Genomic DNA, 26,715 nt, shown 5'->3' on the forward strand with positions numbered 1-26,715 from the left:
CTTATGTTGTTATTTTTGCTTTTGTGTTTGATTTCATGTATTTATGTTGATCGACAGGTAGTTGCTAGTAACAGCGTCCAGATTCTTGATATGGGAAAAACCCTGAGACTACTGAAGGCAGCCACAACAGACGCAGGCAGCTACAGCTGTAAAGCCATTAACATCGCTGGCAGCACAGAAAAAGATTTCTTCCTGGAAGTACTGGGTGAGTAAGGGCAGTGAGCAGAATTACAGGGAAAGAGCTGTGTGCAGACTTGTGGACATACAGAACTTGAAAGTAATTCCACATTAATGGAAAACCCTTTAAATCTTTTTAATACATAAAAGCAGCCAAATATGTAGGACTTGTAACTTCTTGGGCTTTCTCATTTATTCAGTTTCTTGATGAGACAGCTAATTGCAGCTAACAATGATACTCTCGCTCTGTGTCCCAGTCCCACCAACAATTGTGGGTTCAGGCTCTCCTCGAGACATTTCAGCCATTGTCAAACAGGAGATCAGTCTGGAGTGCAAGGTGCAAGGAGTTCCCTTTCCCACAATCCAGTGGTACAAGGACAGAAAGTAAGTGCCTTTAAATATTATATTATTATTATAGTATTTACTGTGTACATTATGATCAAACAAACTGAAAAAACTGGGTTAAACCTTTTTTTCTAGGCTGGTGTTTCTTGGTGATCCCAACCTAGAGGTCACCAACAGGGGTCAGGTTTTGAGGATAAAAAGTGCCCGTCTTGGGGACAAGGCCCGCTACCAGTGTAGTGTCATGAATACAGCTGGCAAACAGTCCAAGGACTTCAACCTCAGTGTCTATGGTGAGTGTGGATTTTGACAGATGCCACACAGTCAGGTACTATATGCAAAGCATACTCTTTATACGGTAGGACTGTGTAAGTATGTTCACCCACCTAACATGAACAAGCACAGCAGAAATACAAATTTCAGATTTTATCATTTTTGTGCCATTGTTCCAGTGCCCCCTTCCATCAAAGGTGGTAACATAACCACAGAGGTCACAGCCCTGCTGGACACAGTGGTAACACTGGAGTGTGAGGCACGTGGAGTGCCACTTCCCACCATCACCTGGTACCGAAACAGAGAGGCCATCCTGTCCAACCGACAGGCTCAGTACGTCGAGCGAGGCCACTACCTGAAGATCCCTCGGGTGCAGGCGTCAGATGCTGGCCAGTATACCTGCAAGGTGACCAGTGTGGCAGGGAGCGCTGATAAGAGCTATGACCTGGACGTCTACTGTAAGAACCTGACATCTGACACCTGATAATCCATACACATTTCCTTGTTTCACTGTGTTTTATGTCAGCTTGAAAGAAAAGCTTTTAGAAACTCATCTTAACAATATGATTTAAAAAATCTAGAGCACATTTTGACACTAAATCAGATATTTAAAATGTAAGAAGTGAGGAACTCTGAGCTCCCATTGTCGCTACATTTGCAATCCTTCTCATAATATGTGCTGAGCTCTGAAGCTTATTATTGTATTAATCAGAGCTTTAAGGCATTTGGTTTTCCTCACAAAGCATAAAGACATTTGTAGCAGTCAAGAATAATTTTAAACAGCTGTGGATAGTCAGCAAACAATAAAAAATTTAAAAAAATCCTTGATCCTCGAAGAGAACAAAAATGGATACAGAGAGGGGGACTTGAAGCATAAAGCAATTTTACATGTTGTTGGCTGATGAAAGCCTTGAGTGTGAGATGTAAATAAGATATCAGTCAAGCAAAACGTTCTCTCAGCTTTAACCCTCCTTATGTTCTGTTCCTTTTTTATGCATCTTTCCCCCCCAGTGCCTCCTACCATTGCAGGGGGTGATGACGGGCCAACTGAGAGGAAAGTGGTCCTCAGTAAACCTCTGATCCTGGAGTGTGAGGCTGGGGGACACCCTCCCCCCTCCCTCACCTGGCTGAAGGATGGGGTTCCTGTGCGTGATGGTGAAAGTGTCCGTGTTCTCGAGCAGGGGAGTAAAATAGAAATCTTCTCAGCCACGGTGTCAGACTCGGGACGTTACATCTGCGTGGCTACGAGCATCGCTGGGGAGAAGGAGGTCAAATATGACGTCAGAGTTTTAGGTATAGAAACACAAAATAACAGTTTGAATTGGTATAGCTTATACTACTGTATACTGACACCAATATGCAGAGCACATACACACACTCATGCCTCATTGTTTTTATTGTTACATTTATTTATTTATTGTCACCATCAGGCAGACCCAAACTAATGAGACCTAATAGGAAAACAAGTGGGTTATCTCTATGCATCCAAAAATGCATATAGTACCTTTTAAATTTTTGTAAAATATTACTTTTCTAGGAGGTTGGCTTGGTGTGTGCATGCATGTTGTGGCAATACAATCTTTCTGAAGCTTTGTCTTGACCTCACTGTTCTTTCCACGTCGATTTCTTTGGTGGAGTTTTTGACTCAAACTGTTTTCATTAATGAAAATAAAGAATGATTTGTCTCCCGCATAGTATATGAACAGCAGTTCAGTATTTAGTTTAGTTTTCAAGTTCAAAAGAAATATAAGCCAAACATTTGATTCAGCCTATGCCAAGTAAAAACACATCAGAGAGAAAAGACTTCATAGAAAGTTGTTACCATAAGTGGCCACCCAGTTACAAGTGTTTTAAAGCTGCTAAGAGCCAGGAAGTTTGTTAAGGACTTATCTTGGTCCAGGTTACCTAAGCCATACTGTAATGTATAGAGCGATGTGGCTTAAGCTGTCGTCATAAATCAGAATCTATCCTGACTTGTTAAGATAACTCATGTTAGTGGTGTGTTTGGTTTTTTTGTATTTCCACCTTTATCTCATTTACGATGCTTATCAGTGAATGCCAGAGGAAATAGCAGTGCTTTCTTCTGGGTCTAAATTTGCCTTTATTGGCAAAGTGCTTCTGCAACCACATTGTAAACCTAATCACACCAACAGCCTGTCATGTTTAGTTTATTCTTTTACAGTTTGAGACAGCTGGAAAAACACTGTAGCGTTGTCGGCAGGATTCGAACCTGCGCGGGGAGACCCCAATGGATTTCTAGTCCATCGCCTTAACCACTCGGCCACGACAACTCGTGTGAAACTTGAGCTGATGCTCATTTCATGCTGAGGCTGTTGCTATCTACACCGTGTGTGCATTCCACATGGGAAATTGGACAGCTGCCATTTCACTGTGGGTTTGCATATCAGCAGTATAAATAGTGGAAGAATAGAAAGAATAAATAAAAGTAATGGAAAACAGGTTAAAAGTTGTGAGATTGTAATTCATTAAAAAAATAAAAACAGCCTTTAATTCATTATAAAATGTTTTTGCAGTCTTAAATATAGGGAAATATCAATTTTAAAATTACACATGCATTTATTATGGTTTTCCAGAGTCTAATACATTAAAATATTACTTCAAAACTTCACAGATATTTTTTTTTCCTTCCTAGTTCCTCCTTTCATTGACGGAGCTGATGACATGACAGACAGCACAGTGATTATCAACAGCCCTTTGGAGCTGGAGTGTCAGGCCACTGGAACACCTGCACCTGTCATCACGTAAGATCTCCATCTCATGCATATAGATAAACAGACATGAATACATACATATTCACTGTAAAAACTATTCTTTTCCAGGTGGTATAAAGATGGAAAATCAGTCAGACAGGGTGAGGGGTTGCGGGTGGCAGCCAACGGTCGGCGGCTGGTCGTTTCCCGTGCTCAGGTCTCTGACACTGCTCGTTTTCAGTGCGTGGCCACTAATGAAGCAGGAGACCAAGAGAGGGACTTCAATGTGGTAGTCCATGGTAAAATATTAAAATGCTTTATCATATGATTTGCAGTCAAATGTATTGTTTTCTGACAACAAATGAATATGGTGGATAGTTTTGCACACACTATAATTGTAATATATGTAATTTATGCTTTAAATGCAAGCCACAGGGACGCTCCCACTTTGGGTAAATACTACTCTCTGACTTTTTGTAATTTCCTTTTTTCCAAATTTGCTGTTATAAAGTGTTTTTAAGAAAATAATTTTATTCTCTTCATCTCTCCAGTTCCTCCATCCATTCGTACCACCGGGTCAGCTGAACGTTCAGTGGTTCTCCACAAGCCCATCAGTGTGGAGTGCATCTCCAGTGGCATCCCTCCTCCTAGCATTACCTGGCTTAAAGATGGCCGACCTGTCGACACAACACAGGGGCACCTTAAGGTTGGTTTCCTGATTGACTTAATTTTGATATGACATACCACTGGAGTAGGCACAGCTTCAGGCAAATCCTACTTGGGGATTTATGCTGTTGAAATGCACCAAACACTGTAAGCAAGTCAAAAACGTTCAATGTTCAATGGTCAACGAATTTCACATAAATTCAAAAAAACACACACACTGTTTTGTTTCAAGGTGGGCCTTGATTAGTTCTATGAATTGCTGCAATGCAACACAAAAGAAAAAAGTGAGGCACTGTTCTATTTTCCACCAAGCTGCAAGCAGCAACATTAATTTAAGTTGCTGAGCATTGCAAGCTTTGTGCCAAGCGTGTTTTGTTTTTATTTTAAATGAAAGTCAATTACAGTTGACTCCTTGACTTTTGGCCTGTGATGTGCTTTTAGGAGCAAATGTCTGCGCATAGGTTTAGGCTTAAAGACACAAAAATTATGCATAGCGTTCAGGTTCAGGCAGAGCACATGCCAACACTATTGCTGCTGCAGCTCCTTCCACCACCCCAGCCTCCTCCTATGTTTCTCTACCAGATTCACAAACTGACAAATTCTTCCGACATGTAGAATCTACTTTTATGCTCACATTTTAACATGAAAAGTATTTACCATTCTGAATTCTCTGTGTCTTGTGTGTTTGTGCTTGTATCTGTCACAGCTGGAGTCGGCAGGCAGAACGCTAAAGGTCACAGAGGCAAGACTAGAGGATTCTGGGAGGTACACCTGCCTGGCCACCAATGCAGCTGGTGAAGCCCAACAGCACATATGGCTCAGTGTCCATGGTAACTTAAAGATACACACAGCACTCTCCCTGCATGTTTCTGTCCCTTGTCTCACTCACTCTCCTGGTTTCTGTCATATTTCTCTCTACTTTCTGTGTCAAGGGATTAGGTGGAGACAGGAGAATATCATCTGATAAATTGTTGTTCTTGTGTGTAATACATTGTGTGTCCCTCAGAGCCTCCCAGTATCCCCTACTCTGGAGAGATCATCAACCAGACCATCCTGTCAGGCTTTCCCACTGAGCTTGAGTGCAAGGCCACAGGCAGCCCATTACCTGGTAAGACGGCTCACAAACTTCCTCCTCCATCCTGCTGTGCTCACTCACAGGCTCCAGGGTGTAGTTTCCTCTGACTGCTGAGTTGGAATTGGCTTTACTGCTGCTTTCCTTATCTTAAACCATTAATGGAACAGTGGAAAATTGATCTCAGATGACTCCCTACAGGCAGCTTCACTCTCTTCCCACTGCCTTTCTTTCCAGTGTACAAGTTCAGTACAGATAAGCAGTTGCATTCCTGTGTAATTGAATACTCTTTTCTTTGGATGTTTCTGCATTTCACAGCAGGTGTTTCATTCCAACAATCTGATATCTGTGAAACCATGTTACACATGAAAATATTTTATTAGAAATCCATTTCAAGCTCCATTGTCCTAATCAAAAACATATAGATCTTGTTTGTCAGCTACTTTGCTTTGTCTGTCTTTACATGATTCAATAATTAAAACAAAAACATGATAAAATACACATAAATAATTATTTCTCTATGTCTTCACGTCATTACTTTGTTCTCACAAGTTTAAGAACCACAAATAGTCAAATAGTAAATTCTCTTACTTGTTTATGAAGCACTAAATGGTAAAATAGGTCAAAATACATACGAACCCTCCAGACCTTTAAGGTCACCTTGCTTACTTTTCTGAGGGTTAAAACAACTCTATATAACTCTAAACTCTTAAATCAAGGGTTGTTTCTGCAATGTAACTACACTCCAACCTGTATTCCTTTATCTGTTATTATTATTTTTCCTTCTCTATCCAGCCATCACTTGGTATAAAGATGGCCGACCGCTGACAAGTGCAGCTGGGGTGACTATGCTTGAGCGTGGCCAGGTGCTGGAGATTGAACGGGCTCAACTGTCTGATGCTGGGATATACAGATGTGTAGCAGTCAATCTGGCTGGAGTTGCTGAGATATCCCACAGCCTGCAGGTGTACCGTGAGTGACTTTTTATGAAATTATAAAATTGTAAAATTCCACTGTATCTGACTATATGTCATGCATTTATGCAGTTATTGTTGACCATTTCCTCTTTTTTTTTCGCAGTGCCTCCGGTCATCTCCAGCCGAGGTGGTACGGTAACAGTTGTGGTGAATGAAGCTGCCAGGCTGGAGTGTGAGGCCACGGGAGTTCCTCTGCCCAGCCTCACATGGCTCAAAGATGGCAGCCCTGTGGCAAGTGTATCACATGGCATACAGGTGCTCATAACTCAATTTAAATGAATTAATCAATTCATGTTTAAATGAAGTAATGACATATTTGTGTGCCATGCAACTTTGATGTGCTTAAGCCCCAAAGCAAGATTGTGGATGTATACACACTATTCCAAACTTGTATCACTATCATCATGTATGTTTGTTATGTGGCAAAATGTGGCATAATGTCTTATGGAGTTTTATGGAACATATGTCAGAGTCATGGTATTATTCGGTAGGTTTTTTTGATGGCTGTGCTTGTGTGTGTGCTTAGGTGTTGTCTGGTGGCAGAGTGCTATCTCTGAACAGTGCACTGGTTAGTGATACAGGCAGGTACACCTGTGTGGCTGTCAACGCCGGAGGAGAACAACATAGAGAGTACGACCTGAGGGTTTATGGTGAGTAAATCACCATTTGTCAGTAGTTGTTACATACATGTGGCTCTACAGTACATGCAGTAATTCTGTACTTTACTTTTTTGTACTACATACTGTACTTTTAGGAAGCGACGGTGCAAAAATAGTCAAATTTTTAGTAATGTTTTTTTTGCAGACATTTGCAGACATTTGGTTGCACTGAAGGCACATCCTTTAAGATTAAAGCAAGTTGCACAACACGTATCTAGTACACCAAAGACACAATCATAGATCACACCATCACACCATATATATATGAGATAATATGAGAAATATCAGTCTAAATATTAAAAAATGTATAATAGCAGGTTTTAGCTCCAGCAGTGAATCAATTAGTCAATTAGTTGAATGACAAAAAAGAAATTGGTAGCTATTTTGATAAGTGATTTATTGTTTTTAGTTCGTTTTCAAGCAAAAATGCCAAAAATTCTCTGGTTCCAGCCTTTCAAAAGTGACAGTTTTCTGCTTTTCCTTGTCTTGTATGATACTAAACTGAATATCTTTGTGTTTTAGACTGTAAGTCAGGCAAAGGATTTTTCACTATTCTCTTACATTTTACTGACAAAACAATTCATCAATTAATTGAGAAATAAATCAACAATGAAAATAAGTTGCAACCCTAGTAGGTTTTATCAGCTAACATTGACATAACTTTCATCATCATCATGACCCAGACTAAAGGTGCTGCACTATATTACAAATAAAATCAGGCCTTAGATGAGAAGTGTTTTTTTTTATATTGGGATGCTTTGAAATAGTATTAAAGTAATTGTAAAACATTTTCTTCATTAGGTAAGTTGTTGGCAGGCACTGTAGAAAGAACAGTACTTATGTTCAGTTCTTCTCCTCAGTCTTCGTGTTCATAACTTTAATTCTTTTCCTTGTTCCCCTTCTTGTTTTACTGAGTAATGGTTATGGCTGACTGTAGTATGTCTTTCAACAGAGCACCAGATCCAGCATGAAACATGAATTAAAATACTGAAACAATATTTGAAAAAGGCCTTGAGCAAAACATGTGCATGTAGAGGAAGCATGATTTGAAGTTTAGCATTTCAATGAACCATGTCATTTTCCTACACAGAGCTGAGCTTGATGGCAAATCAGTTGTTATAGAAGTCTAATCAAAGCTAATGTCACTGAGGTAATAGGAGACAAGTAGTTTACATATATGGGATTGTAAAGTCTGTGCTTGTGTGTGTCTGTCCCTGTATGTCTGTTTCAACATATGTATGGAGAATACAAACATCTACATGATGTGCGTTTCCTTAGAAAGATCAAAAAGAGCATGTCCAGAGAAATAAAGGCAGATTTGTTGTGGTAATTGCTACCATTCTTCAGCAGCTTCCTGTGTCTGGCCAAATACTGAGCTGAGGGCCTGTTTCTGTGCTTCCCCAATGACTCGTGCTCTGTCTGTGCAGTTTTCATAATGCAGGGGAAATTGGCCAGCAGAAACCAGACCGGACTGTCTAACGAAAAACTGATAAACAAAAGCGTAGATGAACAAAATTGCTACTTGAAGTAGATGTTATATTTAAGGACTCTAGTCTGCAGTTAGAATAGAGACATGTCATACATAGGGTGGAGACCTCCAGACATTACCTGAGTTGTTGCACCAAAGTTGTAAATTAACTTTTTTCCCATCGTTTACCTCTCTGTGGCTCAGAGGTGTGTGTTTTGGTCCCAGACATCATGTCCAGCACTCAGTCAACTTATGGGAAATCTAGTTAACCGGTCGCAGCAAAACCCATCTTTGGTTGTGATGGTACTTATATAGTCACAGAGGAACAAAAACATTGTTGTGGGAATTCCTTTGCTCAGTAATTATGCATCTCAGTGCATGTTAGCAATTTCCATGGAGATTAGGTTTCATGAACTTCTTGGAAATGAAGGTACTCTGATTGTTAATACCACAAACAAATGTTGAACTAGTTTAATGGTGCTGTCATAGCCCAAGATAGAATTAGTACTTAAAGAGCACCAGATGCCCAAATTAACAGAGCCTGAGTGCATCTCAGGAAGCAATTATTCTGTTTTCTTATGAGGTAATATGACCAACATTTAGAATGGCTTAGCAGGCTAACTTTCAAGGTCAATTAATGTAAAAGAACATGTCAGTAGTGCGTATGTGTACCTCATTTAGTGTATCATTTTGTATACATGAGTCTCTTTTCAGAGGAGATGTTTGATGATATAATCTGTCAGAGAAACATTTTCAGTAGCTTGCCTTCATGTCTACCACAGTGCCACCTAACATCAAGGGTGAGGAGGTGAATGCCACAGTGATGCTTGGTCGTCCAGTGGAGCTGCACTGCCAAAGCGATGCAATCCCTCCACCTACCCTCTCCTGGCGCAAAGATGGCCGCCCACTCTTCAGGAAGCCTGGTCTGACTGTCTCAGTGGATGGGAGTGTGCTCAAGGTATAGTCAGAGTTAGATATTATAAAACAGTTTTGTAAATCTTTGTGTGACAGTGCTTTGACACAACTTGAACCACTTAAGTTTCTGTGGTTCCTCCTAATCAAAACCTTTGTACTTTTACTATTCACCGCTTTTAAATCAATATCCTGTTTAATGGCTTAATAGTTTAAAGTGTCAGTGTATTGTTACCATATCTCACGATTTGTCTATGAATCTAATTGTCAGGTCGATAGTGCCCAAATGCAGGATTCAGGCAGGTATTCCTGTGAAGCCACCAATGTTGCCGGCAAAACAGAGAAGAACTATAACCTTAATGTGTGGGGTGAGTTTATCTTCATTTTTGGCTCCATTTGTTTGTTATTCTGTTCATAAGAATGTGTTTGCTAAGGAGCTAATTCTGAAGTTGATAGATTAAGTAAAATGTTAAGCTAAGTTGTTAAATTAGTTGTATGCAGACCGTTGACGAAGCTGAACCCACTCTCTATTAAAGACTGCATGAGCCTGTTACCATAGTTACCTGTGTTTGAACTGACCTGAAGCCAGTTTTTTATGATAACAGCAATGATCAGGCATAATTTTGGCCTTAGTTCTACAGTCAATGTTCTGTGTTTAGGTTCCATGGTTGGTGTGTTTTTATATTGATGTTAAGTGTTACTAAGTGATACTAATAATGACATTAATATTCTCTCTGGGGACCTATTTACATTTCATTTTCCTCTCACATGTTCACAAACAGAGATGTCACAGCGTCGTTTTTGCTGTGTTAGGTTTAGCTAGACTCACTTTTAACCTCAGTGAAGTGCACAAGTAGCTTGAATGAAATGTGAGCGCCACCTTTTGGTGTCCTGTCATTATTACAGTTTCTCCCAGTGTCCGCGGCTCAGAGGAAGTGTCTCCTCTGACTGTGATTGAAGGAAGTCTCATAACTCTGGTGTGTGAGTCCAGTGGCATACCACCCCCTAGCCTTACCTGGAGGAAGGACGGTAAGTGTATGTGTGTTTGTAAGAGATAGAAAGTGACAACAAAAGTAAAATATATATGCTATATGGACATTGTATGATACACTGAATACTGTGTGGGTGACATGTTCGAACACCATACCTAACCTGTGGTCTGTGTGTGTCCCAGGTTCTGAGGTCAAGTCAGACCAACGGCTCAGGGTTTTGTCAGGGGGTCGCCAGCTGCAGATCTCCAGTGCTGAGAGGACAGATACAGCATCCTACACCTGCACAGCCTCCAGCGCAGCCGGCATCATTTCCAAGGAGTACAGCCTGCAGGTTTATGGTATGTGTGTGCCACCATATCTGTGACATCTAGTAATCAAAGTCATTTCAGTCGTTATTTTGCCTTTTATGACTGTAAAGGGGAAAAAACTGAATAGAGATTGCACTGTCAGAGAAATCTAATCAGTTACAGGGTGGTAAAATCCCTAAAAACCTGCTTTAAATAGACAAGGGGGAGTGACAACAGTAGTGTGTTGGTTGATGATGGTGAAAGAGGAAGCAAAAGTCCACAAAAAGTGTCTGTTATTGATAGTATTTTGGACCAAGGCTTAGACTGAGTGCAAGATACCGATGGGGTGCCTACTTATACCAAAGAAAATCAAGAGAAGCATGAAATTTACAAATCCATGTTTGTATCATGTTTAAAATGACTAAAACCTCATGCAGATAACTGGGTCCACATCCATTGTGACTGACAGTTTGACAGAAAGGTACATATCTATGCAGCAAATAGTTCAAAGCCATACAATATGAAATAATGTGGTACCGTTGACAATATATACTTAACGTATGTTGCCTGTGCTATAAGTGCTTAGCATCTCTTGCGGGAGGATGTGTCCAACTGACTTGCTTTTCTCACTTCAGTCCGCCCTTCCATCAGACGCAGTGAGGGTGACACAGATGACGTTGTTGTGACAAAAGGAGGTGATGTGACCCTACAGTGTGCTGCAGAGGGCGTGCCGCGACCAGCGGTCACATGGCTGAAAGATGGGCGGCCTATCACAGGCCAGCATGGTGCCAAGGTCCTGAACGAGGGGAGGCTGTTGCAGATTAAAGATGCTAAGGTGTCAGACACGGGACGCTACACCTGTATCGCTGTTAATGTGGCAGGACAGGCTGACAGCAAGCATGACATCAATGTACATGGTATGAATTATCAACTGGTTTTTAAGTTTATTGCTTTAATCTTATTTATTGTAATCACCAATCTTCAGTTTGGAGAGTTACAGTCCATTTCAAGGTCTTACATTTTATTTCTGTCCCTTTTCCTCATTCCTTCTCCTCTTGTTCAGTCCCACCTAGTATAATTGGTCAGGTAAAGTTGCCAGAAAATGTGAGTGTTGTAGTGAAGAACCCAGTTGCTCTGAGCTGTGAGGCTTCTGGCATCCCTCTTCCTGCCATCACATGGATGAAGGATGGTCGCCCAATCAAAGCTTCCAGCTCAGTGCGCGTCCTCTCGGGTGAGTTCCTGTTTGACTTTCTGGGTTTTCTCTGATGTTGTGGGGAAGGTGTTCTTTTGATAAACCAAAGTTACAAAACTCAAAAAATGTGCAGTATTTCAAACTTAAATTGTTTTCCCGTGTTGTATGTCATGTCAGATATCTTCAAAGGTCTATAAAATTCTTTCTTAGTTTAGTATCCCATTCATGAAGGAACAGACTCAAGGAAAGCAAGCCACCAAGAATATATGAATGATATTCTAAGTCTTCAAAGGAGTAACTTGAACTATTTTGCTTCACAGCTGGGTTTCAAAGGCCAAGCAGCTGCAATACATCATCAGTAATAAGATGTAATAGGAATATTGCAACTGGAGCCAAACTCAACAGACAGAGATTTGTGAAAGCAAACAAACAGGAGCAATTGCTTTGAATTGTGTTTTTAAACATTTAACAAGATGTATTGGGTGCTTCCAAATTAAACCGTGGCCCCTGAAGTTAAGCATGTTACCTAAATCACTTGTGCACAGCTAAAAGTACTATGCTCTGCCAAGTTTTTGACATATCTACATTTTGTACATGAGCTCAGGATAATGGGAATTATTTGGGAACCAAATAAATGCCATTGTTTAGTTGACCATATAACTCTCACAAAACAAAGTGCTTGTGATGTGATGATAGGCTAGGGGTAGGCTCATGTTGAGGTATATAGTAGGTTAATTCAGTACACTGCAGAATTCACATTGTGTCAATTGCTGTTACTTGTTTTCTGAGGAGATTCTCATGAACCCTGTTAAGACAAATTTGTTTTAAAGACAGATGCAATTTGTCTTGAATCTCAAGTGATTTGTAAATGTTTTAACAGCTGTGAGCCTCAGAGTCTAAATTCTTTCTGTTAATTGATCCCAGTTTTCAAAAAGGGGTGATTTACTTTCAACAGGCTTGAAATGCTGATGATAATAATTGGCCCAATTAATCTCTAGGGGGCCGGAGCCTGCGTCTAATGCATGCTGCAGTAGAGGATGCTGGGAGGTACACCTGTATTGTGTCTAACAGCGCTGGAGAGGAAAGGAAGAATTTTGACCTTGACATTCTCGGTAAAGATATAATTACCACCTTGTATTTTAGTTTTTTGTTAGATGGCATTATTGAATGAAAGTGTCTAGATCACTGTACAGATTAAAATACTATTTAAAAGTATGTTTCAGGAGTGAAAATTTGTTTACATTTATTAACATCAATCTGAAGAGATGTGATGAACATGTATCTTACTGTGAAAGCTTTTTAATGAATGGGGAGACAGCAAGAACCATGTAATTGATTTTCAGTCTGATTCGACAGTTCCACCAAACATTGTGGACGAGGGAACTGTGTGGGATACTAAAGTCAAGGAGAAACACAACATTACTCTCACCTGTGAGGCGTCAGGTAATTGACATAATATCTCTGCATTGATATCTAAATTATATGTTTTGCTAATGAAAATTCTCTTTATCCAAAGATACAGTAATCTCTATATATTGCCACTTTGTTAACCTCACCTAATAATTTCCCAGGTAACCCTGTACCAGAGATTAAATGGCTGAAGGATGGACAGCTGTTGGAGCCTGACAGACGCTACCAAGTTTTGTCTCACGGCCGTTTCCTCCAAATCTCTGGGGCCCAAGTGGCAGACACTGGCAGGTACAGCTGCCTGGCATCTAACAGTGCAGGGGATCGCAGCCGGCACTTCAACCTCAATGTCCTGGGTACAAACACAACTCTTTTTAATCCATTGAGGATAATTTCTAGAATGAATCAAACTATTTGAGATGAATTTAAGTCATCTTCTTGATTTGTTTGCTCCGCACTTCCCTCCTTTTTTTTGCCAGTTTCTCCCACCATTACTGGGTCAGGTCCTGATGGTTCTGCAGAGGAGGTGACAGTAACTCTGAGCAGCCCCACATCTCTGTTGTGTGAAGCCCAATCCTACCCTCCTGCTCTCATCACCTGGCTCAAGGACGGCACTCCATTTGAGTCCAGTCGCAACATCCGAGTCCTTCCAGGTTTGAGATCACAGTACATCATGTACATCACAGAGTCAAACTGAATAAAATACAGTAGTATGGTAAATCTTTTGTCATTCAACACCCATGCTTTCACAGGTGGGCGAACCCTGCAGATTCTCAATGCTAAAGAGGAGGATGCTGGGAGATATACATGCGTGGCCACTAATGAGGCCGGAGAGACACTGAAGCACTATGAGGTCAAGGTTTATGGTGAGATTCCTGCATCTTGGCAAACATTCTGTATCTTTCTTTACCAGAAAAGAAGAGTTTAGTATAAAGTTTTTCACATGGCAAATCTCAGTTCTAGCATAGCATATTGCAAATGATGATCAAATAAACATACCTATATACATATGTCAATGTAATTTAAAACAAGTTTCTTGACTCCAGTTCCCCCTCAGATCAATAAGAATGATATCCCAGGGGAAGGACTGGCCCCCAAAGAGGTCAAGATCAAGGTCAACAGCACACTGACTCTGGAGTGTGCAGCTCAGGCCTTTCCTACCCCAGCACTGCAGTGGTACAAGGATGGACAGGTAGAAATCTGATGTGATTCCATGGGAGATAATGGGAGAAAATAGAGAAGTAAATAAATATATAGGTTTGAAAATAAAAAAGCTACTCTGATTCTCCCCTCTTATGCCTTTTTTTCTCCACAGATCCTGCGAGCAGATGACCATTTGTCCATAACAGCCAATGGTCGTATTGTTCAGATCAAGCATGCTCAGGTGTCAGACACTGGCCGTTACACCTGCGTAGCCACTAATATAGCTGGAGAGGATGAGAAGGACTTTGATGTAAATATACAAGGTGAACTGGGTTGACTGATGCCAATATGTTAACTGAGACTATTTGTGCATTTCAAGGGCTCAAAGAGTATTCTCATGCTGTTGTTTGTGCATTTTTATTGTAATACTAAAACTGCATATTGAAAATGAAAACTGAAAAAATAATTTGTGCTTTTAGAATAATACTATTCATTTTAAAGTAAAAATCCTTTGAGATACAGTAAATGCAGAGCCATAGCCTTGATTGTGTTTCCAACCACACTTAAAAATAAAGTTTCCAAAAATGAAGAATGGTTTAAACATTTTTCCTTTTTTTATTTTCCCCTATTCAGTTCCACCTAATTTCAACAGGCCTGGTGGAGTTGGTGATACCACATCTTCCCTAGGCTTTGGAGGGGATGTTCGAGATGTGATACTCAACAATCCCATCTCTCTATACTGTGAGACCAATGCTGTCCCCCCTCCAACACTCACCTGGTACAAAGATGGACAACTGCTGACATCCAATGACAAAGTTCTGATTTTGCCAGGTGAGACAGACAAAGAAAACAGAAGGAAAGAGTGGGAGCAAGACAGAGAATGAGCTCCTACTATCCTACTAATGAGTTTTATTTTCAGGTGGGCGAGTGTTACAGATTCCCAGAACCCAGGCTGAAGACTCAGGCAGGTACACATGTGTAGCTGTCAATGAAGCAGGAGAAGACTCCATTCAGTATGATGTCAGAGTATTATGTGAGTAAAAACACTTTTCTTTGTGGTACAATAGCAATCACTTTAACAAAGAGAACAGTTTCTCATTGTGTATTTCCATCCTGCAACAGTGCCCCCGATCATACGGGGAACAGACAGCGATTTGCCTGATGAGGTCACAGTCTTAGTCAACAAAACTACCCAATTGGAGTGTCATGTGGATGGAAACCCCGCCCCCAAGATCACCTGGTTTAAGGACAGCCAGCCAGTCAGCTCTGATGGTCCGCACAGAATCCTGTCCAATGGTCGAACACTTCAGGTAACAGCCAGGAAGCACAGATAGTTGTTCACAACATTTCGCATGCCATAACTCATTTTTGCATTCAAACCCATTCCAGGTTAAAGTTACTCTAATAGACCAGTTGCCTGTAAATTCCACAGAAAGTCTTGTCTATGTATGAATTAATTAATTGATGCTCTATACTCTGAGTGACCAGAAGAAATAGAAAACCTTGAACATTGTAGATCACTTTGATATGGCAAAGTAGATCTGTGTTCTTACTGGATTCTATATTTCCATCTATCTTGCCCAACCATCAGGTGTTGACTGCTCAGGTGTCTGACACAGGGCGTTATGTGTGTGTGGCTGATAATGTGGCTGGAAGTGCAGAAAAATCCTTTAACCTCAATGTTCATGGTGAGTCACGTGTGAAATGTGAAATGGTAAATTACATTTACATTCTGAACTGCCTTATTTTAGCAATTTGTGATGAAAAAAGCAGTAATTTCTACATGAGTAGAATTTTTTATTTCTGCACCCTAAGATAAAAATACTGTTTGCTATATTGAATGTTTCTTATCTTTTTCCTTTTAGTGCCTCCCACCATTATCGGCCTGAGTCCTGAGACTGTGACTGTAGTGGTGAACAACTTTGTGTCTCTCTCTTGTGAAGCTACTGGCTTCCCCCCTCCCACCTTGAGCTGGCTAAATGACAGGGGCCTCATTCAGGCCAACACCAATGCACTCATCATGCCAGGTACTGCGAGCTTGGAATTATCTAGAGTCACATTTAATAGAATGAACATTTAGCAGTGGATGACAACTGAAGCCATTTTGCATTAAAAGAATAATTAGAATACCTGGATATGAGCATGCCATAAACATGATGAAGACCAACAACAAGCTGCATATTTACAGTAGATTCTGAATGTGTCTGTGTGTCCATTTGTGCCTTTAGGCGGTCGTACGCTACAGATTCTGAAAGCAAAAGTATCTGATGGAGGAAAGTACAGTTGTGTGGCCATGAACGCAGCAGGAGAGGCTTACAAGCACATCTACCTCACTGTTTTCGGTCAGTCCACATCCACACTGTGTGTACTACACTGAGCACCTGGCTTTGGCCTCTAGTTTAACATGATAACCTGATGGTAAATGTTTTCCTCTCTCCTCGGCCTTGCAGTTCCTCCAAGTATCCGGGACAGTAGTGGGGACTCTCCTGTGGTGGTGAATGTGCTCGTTGGTAAATCAGTAACTCTGGAGTGTGAGTCCAACGCTGTACCTCCTCCCACCATCACCTGGTACAAGAACGGCAGAGTGGTGACAGAATCAGCCAACCTGCGCATCCTGGCAGAGGGACAGATGCTTGAGATCAAAGGCTCGGAGGTAAGAGATGAACGGATGCCATGTTGTCTGTTCTTTTTCTCTGTCATTTTTATTATTTCAGCGATCGCATGTCAAGTAATGTAAGTAAGTAAGTAAAGTACTGGGATGTCTTAATTTTTGTTTTGTTTTGATGAAAGTTTGAGTTTTTGTAGGAACCACTCTTGTCTTTGTCACCTCAGCCATAATGGCATTCAGATGAAGTTGCCTATCAAGCCAGCCAGTTGGGCCAGCCACTGTAGTTTAACCTGAGCAGATACAATGTAGATATAAGGCCGGGTCAAGCCACCGAATACCTGCTCTTTGCTTGGGTGAGTGTAGGATTTAAGGGCAGCTTAAAGGTAAGTTAGGTCGGGGCTAAAGAATTGCATCGCCTGTCATGAGGCCCAGTAGATTTATGATGGCACAGCCTGATATCCACTGCAGGTCCGAGTGATAGGTCAAAACATCACTTAACGTAAATACTGGGCTTCCATAGGAATGCTCACCAAACATTTGGCACATTTTACTGTGTAATGATAAATAAGTGACTATTGTTTTTAAATTTGTGGTCTTTATATGTCTCCTCTGTTCTTCAGGTGTCTGATACTGGACAATATGTTTGCAAGGCCACTAATGTTGCTGGACAAGTAGACAAGAACTTTCACTTGAATATCTATGGTAACACATTATAGATATTAATTTATTCAAAAATCTGAAAATTCATAAAATACATATTGTATTTTCAAACAATGCTTATAATGTAATATTAAATAAAAATCTCTTTCTCTCTCTCTCTTAAGTACCTCCGAGTATTGATGGCCTAGCAGAGGAGAGTGTTGTGGAAACCATCAGTAACCCAGTCACCTTTGCCTGTGATGCTACTGGAATCCCTCCTCCCAGCCTTGCTTGGTTGAAGAATGGACAACCCATAGGTACGCCTGCATTTAGATTTAAGTGAGCTGTACTGAAAGTTTTTGTAAATCACACAAGCCACAAAAAACTGTTTTGTCATCTGTTAATGTCATCCTGGGAAAGGAAATTATATCATTATATATCTGTATCTTACATTAAATAAAATTACCTGTTGTTTCTCAACAAGTGTACACAGGATAAAAAACCAAAAATATTGTCATTTCATTTATACCAAACATATGAACTTCATATTTATTTAGAGAACTCAGAGTCTCTGGAGATGCACATCTTCTCGGGAGGAAGCAAGCTTCAGATTGCACGGTCTCAGCTTTCTGACAGTGGCACTTACACATGTGTGGCTTCCAATGTGGAGGGCAAGGCATGCAAGAGCTACCACCTCACCATACAAGGTACATGCACATGCATAGCCTCAGTCACTCTATATATATATATATATATATATATATATATATATATATATATATATTTCTAGAAACCAGTTTCAAATAATAGAAGGAATAGAAGTACTATTTTGATTTGCTTAGTACTTCTATTCCTTGTGCATTGATGTGATAGTGAGCAGCTGTAATGAAAGAGTTTCCCCTCTGGGATCAATGAAGTATTTCTTATTCTGATTCTGATAATGAAATGAAAAAGCTTGTTTTTTTCCAGGGAAGCCCCATAGAATATTACGACATGTTCTTGTCAGGCTTTATGTGTCAACAGTATGCTATCAAGCTTATATGTTATCCTACAAATATGTGTATTTACCAATTTATGGTTTCTCATGGTATTCATAGGATTGTGCTAAGACCAGTAATTTTCTTTTAGTCCCTCCCAGTATCTCTGGATCAGAGCTGCCCAGTGAAATGGGAGTCCTGCTAAATGAAAGCATTCAGCTGGTCTGTCGAGCCCAGGGAACCCCGACTCCAACCATCCAGTGGTTGAAGGATGGGGAAGTCATCAACAACACAAGGAACAAGGAGCTCAGGTAATGCCTGCCACAAAAAAAAGAACAAAATATAGGAAAATTGGAGATTTTACAGCAGGCCAATCCAGTGATACGTGATGTCTTAATGATGATAACGATGATGCCTTTGTGTTCAGGATCAGTCCAGATCGCAGCACACTCACTGTGACTGGAGCTCACACCACTGATAGTGGCAAGTACACCTGTGTGGCCACCAACACTGCGGGAGAAGAGGGCAGGATATTCAATCTGAATGTGTATGGTGGGTTTAATAAAAAAAAAAAATTCAAATACATGTATCGTCCAGGACAAACAATTTGAGTCACTTGTCCTTGATAATAGCGTGAGTTTTCATGTCACTGACTTTGCTTTTTCAGTGCCTCCTGTAATAGATGGCAACAGTGAGACGGTTGAGCAGTTGACCACAGTTCTGGACAGTTCTGTCAACATTGAGTGTGTTGCTATAGGCTCTCCTCCGCCCCAGCTCAACTGGCTGAGAAATGGCCTGCCTCTGCCAGTGTCCTCCCACATACGGCTTCTTTCTGCTGGACAGATGCTCCGGTAGGTCAGTGGACAGGGCTCAAGAAGAGTTTGTAACACATGGTGCTGCATTAAGACCAACTTGTTGTGCATCTTATGTGCATCCCGGTCTTGTGCACATAAGATGAAATTATTGCAAAGCAGTGTGTTATATCAGGGTAAGACTAAGATATTGGTGTAATTCTTTATCTGTAAAATTTGCAAAGAAATCTTAGTGTCACATGTTTAGTACTCATTAATGTACTTGTGCAATTGTGTTTTTCATAAATTAATTCTCCTGCTATATCCTGCAGGTTTTCCTACTATTAAATCAGTATGGAAATTCAGCTTGACTAAAACAATTTCATGTTAATGGGTTGCATTTGAAAGTGTTTCGTGGTCTAGGACATGCTGTTTCAAAGATTTTACTACTCTACCATCAATAAAAAGTGTTAAAAACTCAAGTCTAAGAATTAGTCTAATAAATTATATCTGTCTCAAGAAACAATTTTCATTGGAAAACCAAAAACGGTTATTTTACACCTTTAGTGAGAGTTACGATGTAGCAGGATATTTATATGTTGTACCTTTTGCATCTGTCAGGATTACACGAACCCAGGTTTCTGACAGTGGCACCTATACCTGTGTTGCATCAAACAGAGCAGGTGTGGACAACAGACATTATAACCTACAGGTGTATGGTGAGTCTGAAAACCTTACTGGCTTGTAAAACCTGATGAATAAATCACCAAACACCATTCTAAGGGCACTGTTCAGCAATAAATAATAATCAACCGTATCTTTTATTACTCTCCTCAGTCCCTCCTGGTCTGGATGGATCAGGGAGCACAGACGATGTGACTGTAGTCAGAGGAAACTTGGCTTCTCTGCTGTGTATTGCTGATGGGACCCCGACCCCTACTGTGTCCTGGCTCAAAGAAGGGGTGACTCTAATTCCTGACCCCCACCTCAAATTCCTCAACCTGAATACCACTGTGCAAATCATCCAGGCCCAGGTCAATGATACAGGACGCTACACCTGCGTGGCTAACAATACCGCTGGTCAAGCTAGCCGCCACTTCAACCTGAAAGTGCTGGGTGAGTAAAAGCAGATTATAGCTCTTATTCTCCAGCTTTTATTTCATGGATGAGAAAATAAATTTTGTTTGGTTTACGTTTTCTTTGTCAGACCCTCCACGCATCAAAGGCTCTGGTGTACCAGCAGAAGTATCTGTTGTGGTTAATAATGTCCTGGAGCTTCAGTGTGAGGCCTCAGGTATCCCCACACCCTCTTTGACCTGGCTAAAGGATGGACGCCCGCTCCCACAGACAGACAACCTGCGCCTCCTCCGGGGAGGAGAGGTGCTCCGTGCGGCCTCGGCACAGGTCAGTGACCAGAGATAGTTGTGAAATCACATATCTCATATATTAAATTTAGATGTAATTATTTTCTATTTTCCATAAAAATATTAAAACCACACTTTCATAACAGCGATTTGGGGTCTTTTTACAAGGTTTTCATACTAAGTCACATTTCTTTTTCACTAATGCTCAGTTGGAGGACACAGGCAGATACAGCTGCTTAGCCAACAGTCCAGCAGGAGATGATGACAAGGAGTTCCTGGTTCATGTGCATGGTGGGTAACACACACAACACACACATTGCAGTGAGCACTGTATATAACTATTTGCACAAAAAAGGATTTACTAATATTTCTGTCATGCCTGTTTAGATAACTAATATATAATAAGGTGAGATGAGATTGGGCTATAAAATCCATGTCAGTGCCGGTCTCTTTCTGGTTTTCCTGTAACAGTCCCCCCTAACATTGTGGGGGAGAGTACACCTCAGGACGTATCAGTGCTGCAGAACAGACAGGTGACTCTAGAGTGCAAGTCCGATGCTGTTCCACCTCCAACTCTGACCTGGCTCAAAGATGGCCAACCAATGCAGGTCAGAAATTAAACAAACTATCCACACAGTGCTATGACTTCTCCTAAAATGTATTCACAAATTACTTTTCATTTTTGTGTAGGCCTCTGCCCGTGTGCGTATTCTGTCCGGTGGCCGCTACTTACAGATCAACATGGCTGAGCTCAGCGACAAAGCTCAGTATACCTGTGTGGCCAGCAACATCGCTGGCAAGACCACGCGACAGTTTAACCTGACGGTCAATGGTACAGTTCATTTACATCTTTTATCTACATCTAATGTACATATAGAGATACTGTATTACCTTTCTTATAGAGCTAATTCCCTCCGTAATTTGTTATAAAGCTGAATTCATTACCCAGCCACAAATTAGTAAAAAACTATTTATCTGTCACCTGTCCCCCCCAGTGGCTCCAACTATTAAGGAAGGCTCCCAGCTAGTGTCAGTGCACATCAACAAGCCAGCAGTGCTTGAGTGTATTGTAAGTGGAGTGCCACTGCCTCGCGTAACCTGGAGGAAACATGGTGCCATATTGGCAGGAAACAACCCCAGGTAAATCCACATCATAAACGTGTTTTTGCTGATTCTGTCTTAAATGAGTATTATTTTCATTTTGATACAGCAATTGCATATACAGCGCTCTGTGGTGAATATCATGTATTAATGGTTTCCAGGATATTAAATCTGCATACGTTAAACAATAGAAGTAGATTTGAATGTTTTAGCACAACTCAAATGTTCATTGCTCATTTCCTTGAAGCTGTACCTTACGTTTGTACAAACGTGTGCAGGTACACATTTGCAGAGGATGGGTCATTACACATCGACTCTGCTCAGGTGACCGACACTGGCCGCTACCTGTGTATGGCAACAAATCAGGCTGGGACGCAACGCAAGAGAGTGGATCTGCAAGTGTATGGTGGGTGGTAGATATGTGCATACAAAACATATGAATACTGTCTAATTGTCTCAATCACCCACAAACACTGTTACAGGCACCCAGTAATTTTATGATCCTCGGTTCTCATCTTTCAGTCCCTCCTTCCATCGCTTACAGCCGCACCAATGTGACAGTTACAGTCAACATTCAGACCACCCTGTCTTGCGAGGCCACCGGTATACCCAAACCCACCGTCAGTTGGATGAAAAATGGTCGAGCCATCAATACTGACCAGAACCAGAATATGTACAGGTTGATCCAGGTTTTCTCCCTCTCTGTTTTCTAATTCAAGATTAAAAGAAAAGACATAACTGGAACTTAAGAGACATTTTATAATTACTCAATTTTTATAGGGTGGTCATCATAGTGAAACTGCTCTCAGATACTAACTTTTTTGTTATTTCTAGATTACTGTCATCAGGCTCCCTGGTAGTTATAGCACCCACAGTGGAGGACACAGCAGTGTATGAATGTGTGGTCTCTAATGAGGCAGGGAAAGACTCCAGGTCCATCAACCTCACTGTCCACGGTGAGTAACATAGCATTCATTGACAAACTGATAATTGTTATTACAGTATCTTCATTGATATTGTATTACGATGGGATTGAATTGATCTTTCTGTTGTAAACATTTTCTAAACAGATCTAATTTTTTCCTTACATGTTCTAACTTATGTCCCTCTAGTTCCTCCATCTATAGCAGATGAACCCACAGAGCTAGTCGTAACCAGAATGTCCCCAGTGGTCATTGCCTGTACTGTATCTGGCGTCCCAGAGCCCACAATCCTCTGGAGCAAAGATGGCATGAAGCTTCCCAAAGAGGGACAGGGCTACAGCATCGTGCCCACAGGTCAGAATCATATTAATGCAAATGGTATCCAGAAGTACACAACTTTAATTTGGTACAACTTTCCAAACTACCACCAAAAATACTTAAATTGCTAGCAAATTACATTAATCACACACTCTTTTATTAGTAGTAATAATGTTATTATATTCAGTTAATTCTTCAACTGGTCCTGCTAAATTTAAAGAAACACTACCACTGTGAGTCATCCAATACTGCACTTAAGATTATACTAAGTGATGAATATGGTAGGTTACTTTATATGTAAATATAGAGAACATGTTTTTTAATTAATAATTGCCATCACTGGTAAGATTTATTAAATATGTTGATTTGGTGTGTGATGATCTGTGCTTAGGTCCAGTAGAAATCACCTCAGCTGAGCTCAGTCATGCAGGACGCTACTCATGCACGGCCAAGAATGCTGCAGGTTCCACCCACCGCCACGTGCAGCTCACAGTGCAGGGTAAGAACATTTTGAGAAACAATATATCAAGACACGCACTGCTGTTTGGAGGCTGTGCAGAGTGCAACAAGCCAAAAATATTCATTGCTCAGATCTTAATTGCTTTTTATATCATAGTTGTGGATTCTGATTAACAGATTTATGTCCATTCATTTGGCTTGGCATTTAATTAAAACAAGATCTTTGACTACAATAAAATATGTTTGACAAGTGTAGCCTGCAGTATTGCTGAGTTCAATCATGCAGGTTAGGTTATAGTCATTCACACATAGGTCTCTTATACAGATGAACATGCCTGGTCCTGTTCCAGATAGATTAGGCAATCAGACTAGAGAGACTGGGATGAGCTAAATGTTAGTCTCTTGTGTGTAATGTGTACAATTACTTTTTGCTTGCTATACCCAGGAATGTTGTTACTTTTGTTCCCACTGAAGCTATAATAAGAAATTTCCAAAAAATCAGATTTTGACAGTTTTGCCAATTAGATCTAAAATTGGCAAAATGCCAGTATCTTAGATAAAATAAATTGACTCTGTTTCCTGTTCTCACATGACACCAGCACAGAAAAATTATAGAACATTTATGGATTAATTTGCATGTGGGAAAGGGACTTAAATATTTGCATCAACATTGAACATCTTTATTAAAGGCCCTACACAGCCATGGTCCACTTAAACAGGTGTTTTCACTTATTTTTCCTGAGTAGATCTCATTTGAGGATTGTGTGGGTGTATACAGACTAGTTTTGTTGCACCTGTTAATCGTTTGTCATTGGCCTTTTCCACAGCAGACGTTTTCACTTGTCATAGGAGGAAGACCACGGGTGTTACTAATAACATTAACCATGGCTCTGTTCTATTCAAGTGTTGCAGTAAGTCACGACAGTGTGACAGTGAGCCGGCACGCAATAACACAATCCCTGAAACTGAAGCAGCTAAATGAAATACAGCCATCATTAATATTATTATTTACACCAGCTTTTCCTACATATAAGGCTTACATGTAAAATGACCAATTATTTCATGGTTATGGGTGAAAGATCAATTTTAAAAGATCTATAAAGATCAAAATAAAGCAGTTCCCTTTTGTTGACAAGTGTACATTAGTGATACATGTTCAGTGATAAAAAAAATCATTCAGTGCATGAATTTGACATTAGGCTATAACTGCTGTATGACTCTGACTTACTTTACCACTTTTTTCTTTTTCTCTTGAGATCTTTCTGAACATCACTCTTTTCTCATCCCTCTCCTCAGAGCTCCCAGTGATCCAGTCTCATCCATCCACCCTGGATGTGATCCTGAATAACCCCGTCACTCTGCCCTGCAGGGCCACAGGCTCGCCCAGACCTACCATCACCTGGCAGAAGGAGGGCATCAATATACCTACCACAGGTAATTACTTCTACTGATGTTTGTGTGTCAGTAATCATAAGTAATTAGTCATAACATCATGTCTCTTGCTTCATGCCAGGTGGAAGTTTCACAGTGCTGCCTAATGGAAGTCTACAGATCTCTAAGGCCTCTGTGTCAGACTCTGGAACATACATATGTGTTGCTCAAAATCCTGCAGGCACTGCCCTGGGCAAGACCAAACTCAGAGTACAAGGTGGGCACACACTCAAGTAATGGTAACTTGATTAACAGAATATACAGCAGTTACATACAGGGATGAAAGAAAAACACTGTACAATCTAATATATTCTGTTACAATAGCCTTGTATGCTACTTTTGTAAAAAATAAATAAATAAATACAATTTTGTGTTACAACATCAAACTTAATACACAAATCTCTGACAGAGCTATATTCCCTTTATCCTGATAGGTAACATTTATGTGTCTTCCAAGTTCCAACCTGCAACCCCTTCAGTCAACCTAATTACTTATTTTGCCAATGATGTCAATAAGTATTAAATGTTTTAACTGCATGTGGTATTTCTATTTGCTGTGTCCTGCAGTCCCTCCAGTGATCAGCTCAGAGACTCAAAAGTACCTGGCACCTGTGGACTCCTCTGTGACGCTACAGTGCCTAGCAGAAGGCTCCCCTCCCCCCTCTGTCACGTGGCATAAAGACGGTCAGCCGCTGAGTGAATCTGTACGCCAGCGGGTGCTCAGTTCAGGATCCCTGCAGATCTCCTTCATCCAGCCAAGTGATACTGGACGATACACTTGCACTGCTGCCAATGCAGCAGGCACTGTCAGCCTTGAGATGAGCCTCACTGTACAGAGTAAGTTTCAGTCAATACAGATTTTTTAAGACGGTGTAGTCCCTCATTCGTCCAGGAGTGTTCTATCGTAGAAAAGGTTTCAGTCGTAGTCATCTGGACACTGTTTTCAGAATCAAGACGTTTGGGCTCCCATCCGGAAGTCATTCTCAATTGTGAAAAAAAAATTTCACAATTGAGAATGACTTCTCAATTGACTGAATGACTGAAAAAAAAATTTCACAATTGAGAATGACTTCCGGATGGGAGCCCAAACGTCATCACATAACATCTGCATAAATGAACGTTTGGTTGCCCTTTATGTTGTGCCTCTGTTGTACATTAGATAAGTATGCCACTCTAACAATATATTGATGTTGAAGGTTGCATAAACTGATCTAATTGAATTGATATTAAATATTTTAAAATCACATTTCACATAAAATCTAAAGTACCATTTCTCATTGCAAAGATAAGGTTGCTACTTGGCCTAACCCAGCGTTGAGGGCATTTGTTTTAAATTTTTCCATCAACACCTCATTAGTTACACCATCTGTGATTGTGAGAAAGCTGAAAGAACAATGCCTTTGCCATAAAGTGATCTACCTAATTTTCCTCAAAATGTAAAATTTTGTGTACAGGGCATTAAGTGCTTCCAATCCCCTCTGTGATTGTATATTTTATATAACCAAAACTAGACGAATGTTAATTAATGTGATAATGAAAAATGATACCCCTTACCTTTGCAGTCCCGCCTTCCATTCATGGTGGAGAGCAGGAGGTAGCAGTGGTGGAAAACAGTCAGGCTCTGCTGGTGTGTGTGGCGGAGGGGGTCCCTCAGCCCAGCCTGTCCTGGGAGAAGGACGGTAATCCTCTCATTGAAAGCACAGGGGAGTACACAATCCTGCCCTCTGGAGAGCTGGTAATAGACATCGCTCAGGTAAGGGAAACAAAGAAAAACACAGGGAAAACAACAAATCTTTCTGTTTGTTAATGTCTGTAGATTGCTGGAA

At 40.7% G+C, this 26,715-nt stretch overlaps 1 protein-coding gene and 1 non-coding gene across 3 annotated transcripts in view; one reads left to right on the forward strand and one right to left on the reverse strand.

Annotated features, from left to right (window-relative positions):
- Positions 1–26,715, forward strand: part of hmcn1 (hemicentin 1) — an 89,923-nt gene that overhangs the window by 51,147 nt on the left and 12,061 nt on the right. For both annotated transcript variants that reach the window (XM_044199923.1, XM_044199924.1), the window contains exons 28-82: positions 58–205; positions 435–561; positions 658–812; positions 972–1,250; positions 1,804–2,085; positions 3,446–3,554; positions 3,633–3,802; positions 4,055–4,209; positions 4,876–4,999; positions 5,176–5,277; positions 6,037–6,213; positions 6,322–6,473; positions 6,745–6,868; positions 9,128–9,303; positions 9,529–9,625; positions 10,164–10,286; positions 10,432–10,587; positions 11,172–11,453; positions 11,600–11,767; positions 12,727–12,840; positions 13,085–13,171; positions 13,300–13,491; positions 13,615–13,788; positions 13,888–14,001; positions 14,182–14,327; positions 14,451–14,601; positions 14,912–15,109; positions 15,198–15,311; positions 15,401–15,588; positions 15,870–15,966; positions 16,144–16,305; positions 16,507–16,620; positions 16,729–16,931; positions 17,507–17,588; positions 17,711–17,842; positions 18,083–18,232; positions 18,654–18,813; positions 18,930–19,054; positions 19,170–19,353; positions 19,915–20,012; positions 20,131–20,409; positions 20,501–20,697; positions 20,867–20,948; positions 21,129–21,265; positions 21,348–21,489; positions 21,653–21,797; positions 22,037–22,164; positions 22,281–22,437; positions 22,593–22,714; positions 22,871–23,035; positions 23,391–23,498; positions 24,755–24,892; positions 24,972–25,106; positions 25,457–25,726; positions 26,452–26,642. In XM_044199923.1, the coding sequence (XP_044055858.1) occupies positions 58–205; positions 435–561; positions 658–812; positions 972–1,250; positions 1,804–2,085; positions 3,446–3,554; positions 3,633–3,802; positions 4,055–4,209; positions 4,876–4,999; positions 5,176–5,277; positions 6,037–6,213; positions 6,322–6,473; positions 6,745–6,868; positions 9,128–9,303; positions 9,529–9,625; positions 10,164–10,286; positions 10,432–10,587; positions 11,172–11,453; positions 11,600–11,767; positions 12,727–12,840; positions 13,085–13,171; positions 13,300–13,491; positions 13,615–13,788; positions 13,888–14,001; positions 14,182–14,327; positions 14,451–14,601; positions 14,912–15,109; positions 15,198–15,311; positions 15,401–15,588; positions 15,870–15,966; positions 16,144–16,305; positions 16,507–16,620; positions 16,729–16,931; positions 17,507–17,588; positions 17,711–17,842; positions 18,083–18,232; positions 18,654–18,813; positions 18,930–19,054; positions 19,170–19,353; positions 19,915–20,012; positions 20,131–20,409; positions 20,501–20,697; positions 20,867–20,948; positions 21,129–21,265; positions 21,348–21,489; positions 21,653–21,797; positions 22,037–22,164; positions 22,281–22,437; positions 22,593–22,714; positions 22,871–23,035; positions 23,391–23,498; positions 24,755–24,892; positions 24,972–25,106; positions 25,457–25,726; positions 26,452–26,642 (8,487 nt within the window). The remainder of the gene's footprint in view (positions 1–57; positions 206–434; positions 562–657; positions 813–971; positions 1,251–1,803; positions 2,086–3,445; positions 3,555–3,632; positions 3,803–4,054; positions 4,210–4,875; positions 5,000–5,175; positions 5,278–6,036; positions 6,214–6,321; positions 6,474–6,744; positions 6,869–9,127; positions 9,304–9,528; positions 9,626–10,163; positions 10,287–10,431; positions 10,588–11,171; positions 11,454–11,599; positions 11,768–12,726; positions 12,841–13,084; positions 13,172–13,299; positions 13,492–13,614; positions 13,789–13,887; positions 14,002–14,181; positions 14,328–14,450; positions 14,602–14,911; positions 15,110–15,197; positions 15,312–15,400; positions 15,589–15,869; positions 15,967–16,143; positions 16,306–16,506; positions 16,621–16,728; positions 16,932–17,506; positions 17,589–17,710; positions 17,843–18,082; positions 18,233–18,653; positions 18,814–18,929; positions 19,055–19,169; positions 19,354–19,914; positions 20,013–20,130; positions 20,410–20,500; positions 20,698–20,866; positions 20,949–21,128; positions 21,266–21,347; positions 21,490–21,652; positions 21,798–22,036; positions 22,165–22,280; positions 22,438–22,592; positions 22,715–22,870; positions 23,036–23,390; positions 23,499–24,754; positions 24,893–24,971; positions 25,107–25,456; positions 25,727–26,451; positions 26,643–26,715) is intronic.
- trnas-aga lies at positions 3,002–3,083 on the reverse strand. The gene has a single exon. It is a non-coding gene; the product is annotated as a tRNA-Ser (tRNA).

This window comes from Siniperca chuatsi, linkage group LG6 (genome assembly GCF_020085105.1).
Source record: "Siniperca chuatsi isolate FFG_IHB_CAS linkage group LG6, ASM2008510v1, whole genome shotgun sequence".
Classification (NCBI taxonomy): Eukaryota; Metazoa; Chordata; class Actinopteri; order Centrarchiformes; family Sinipercidae; genus Siniperca; species Siniperca chuatsi.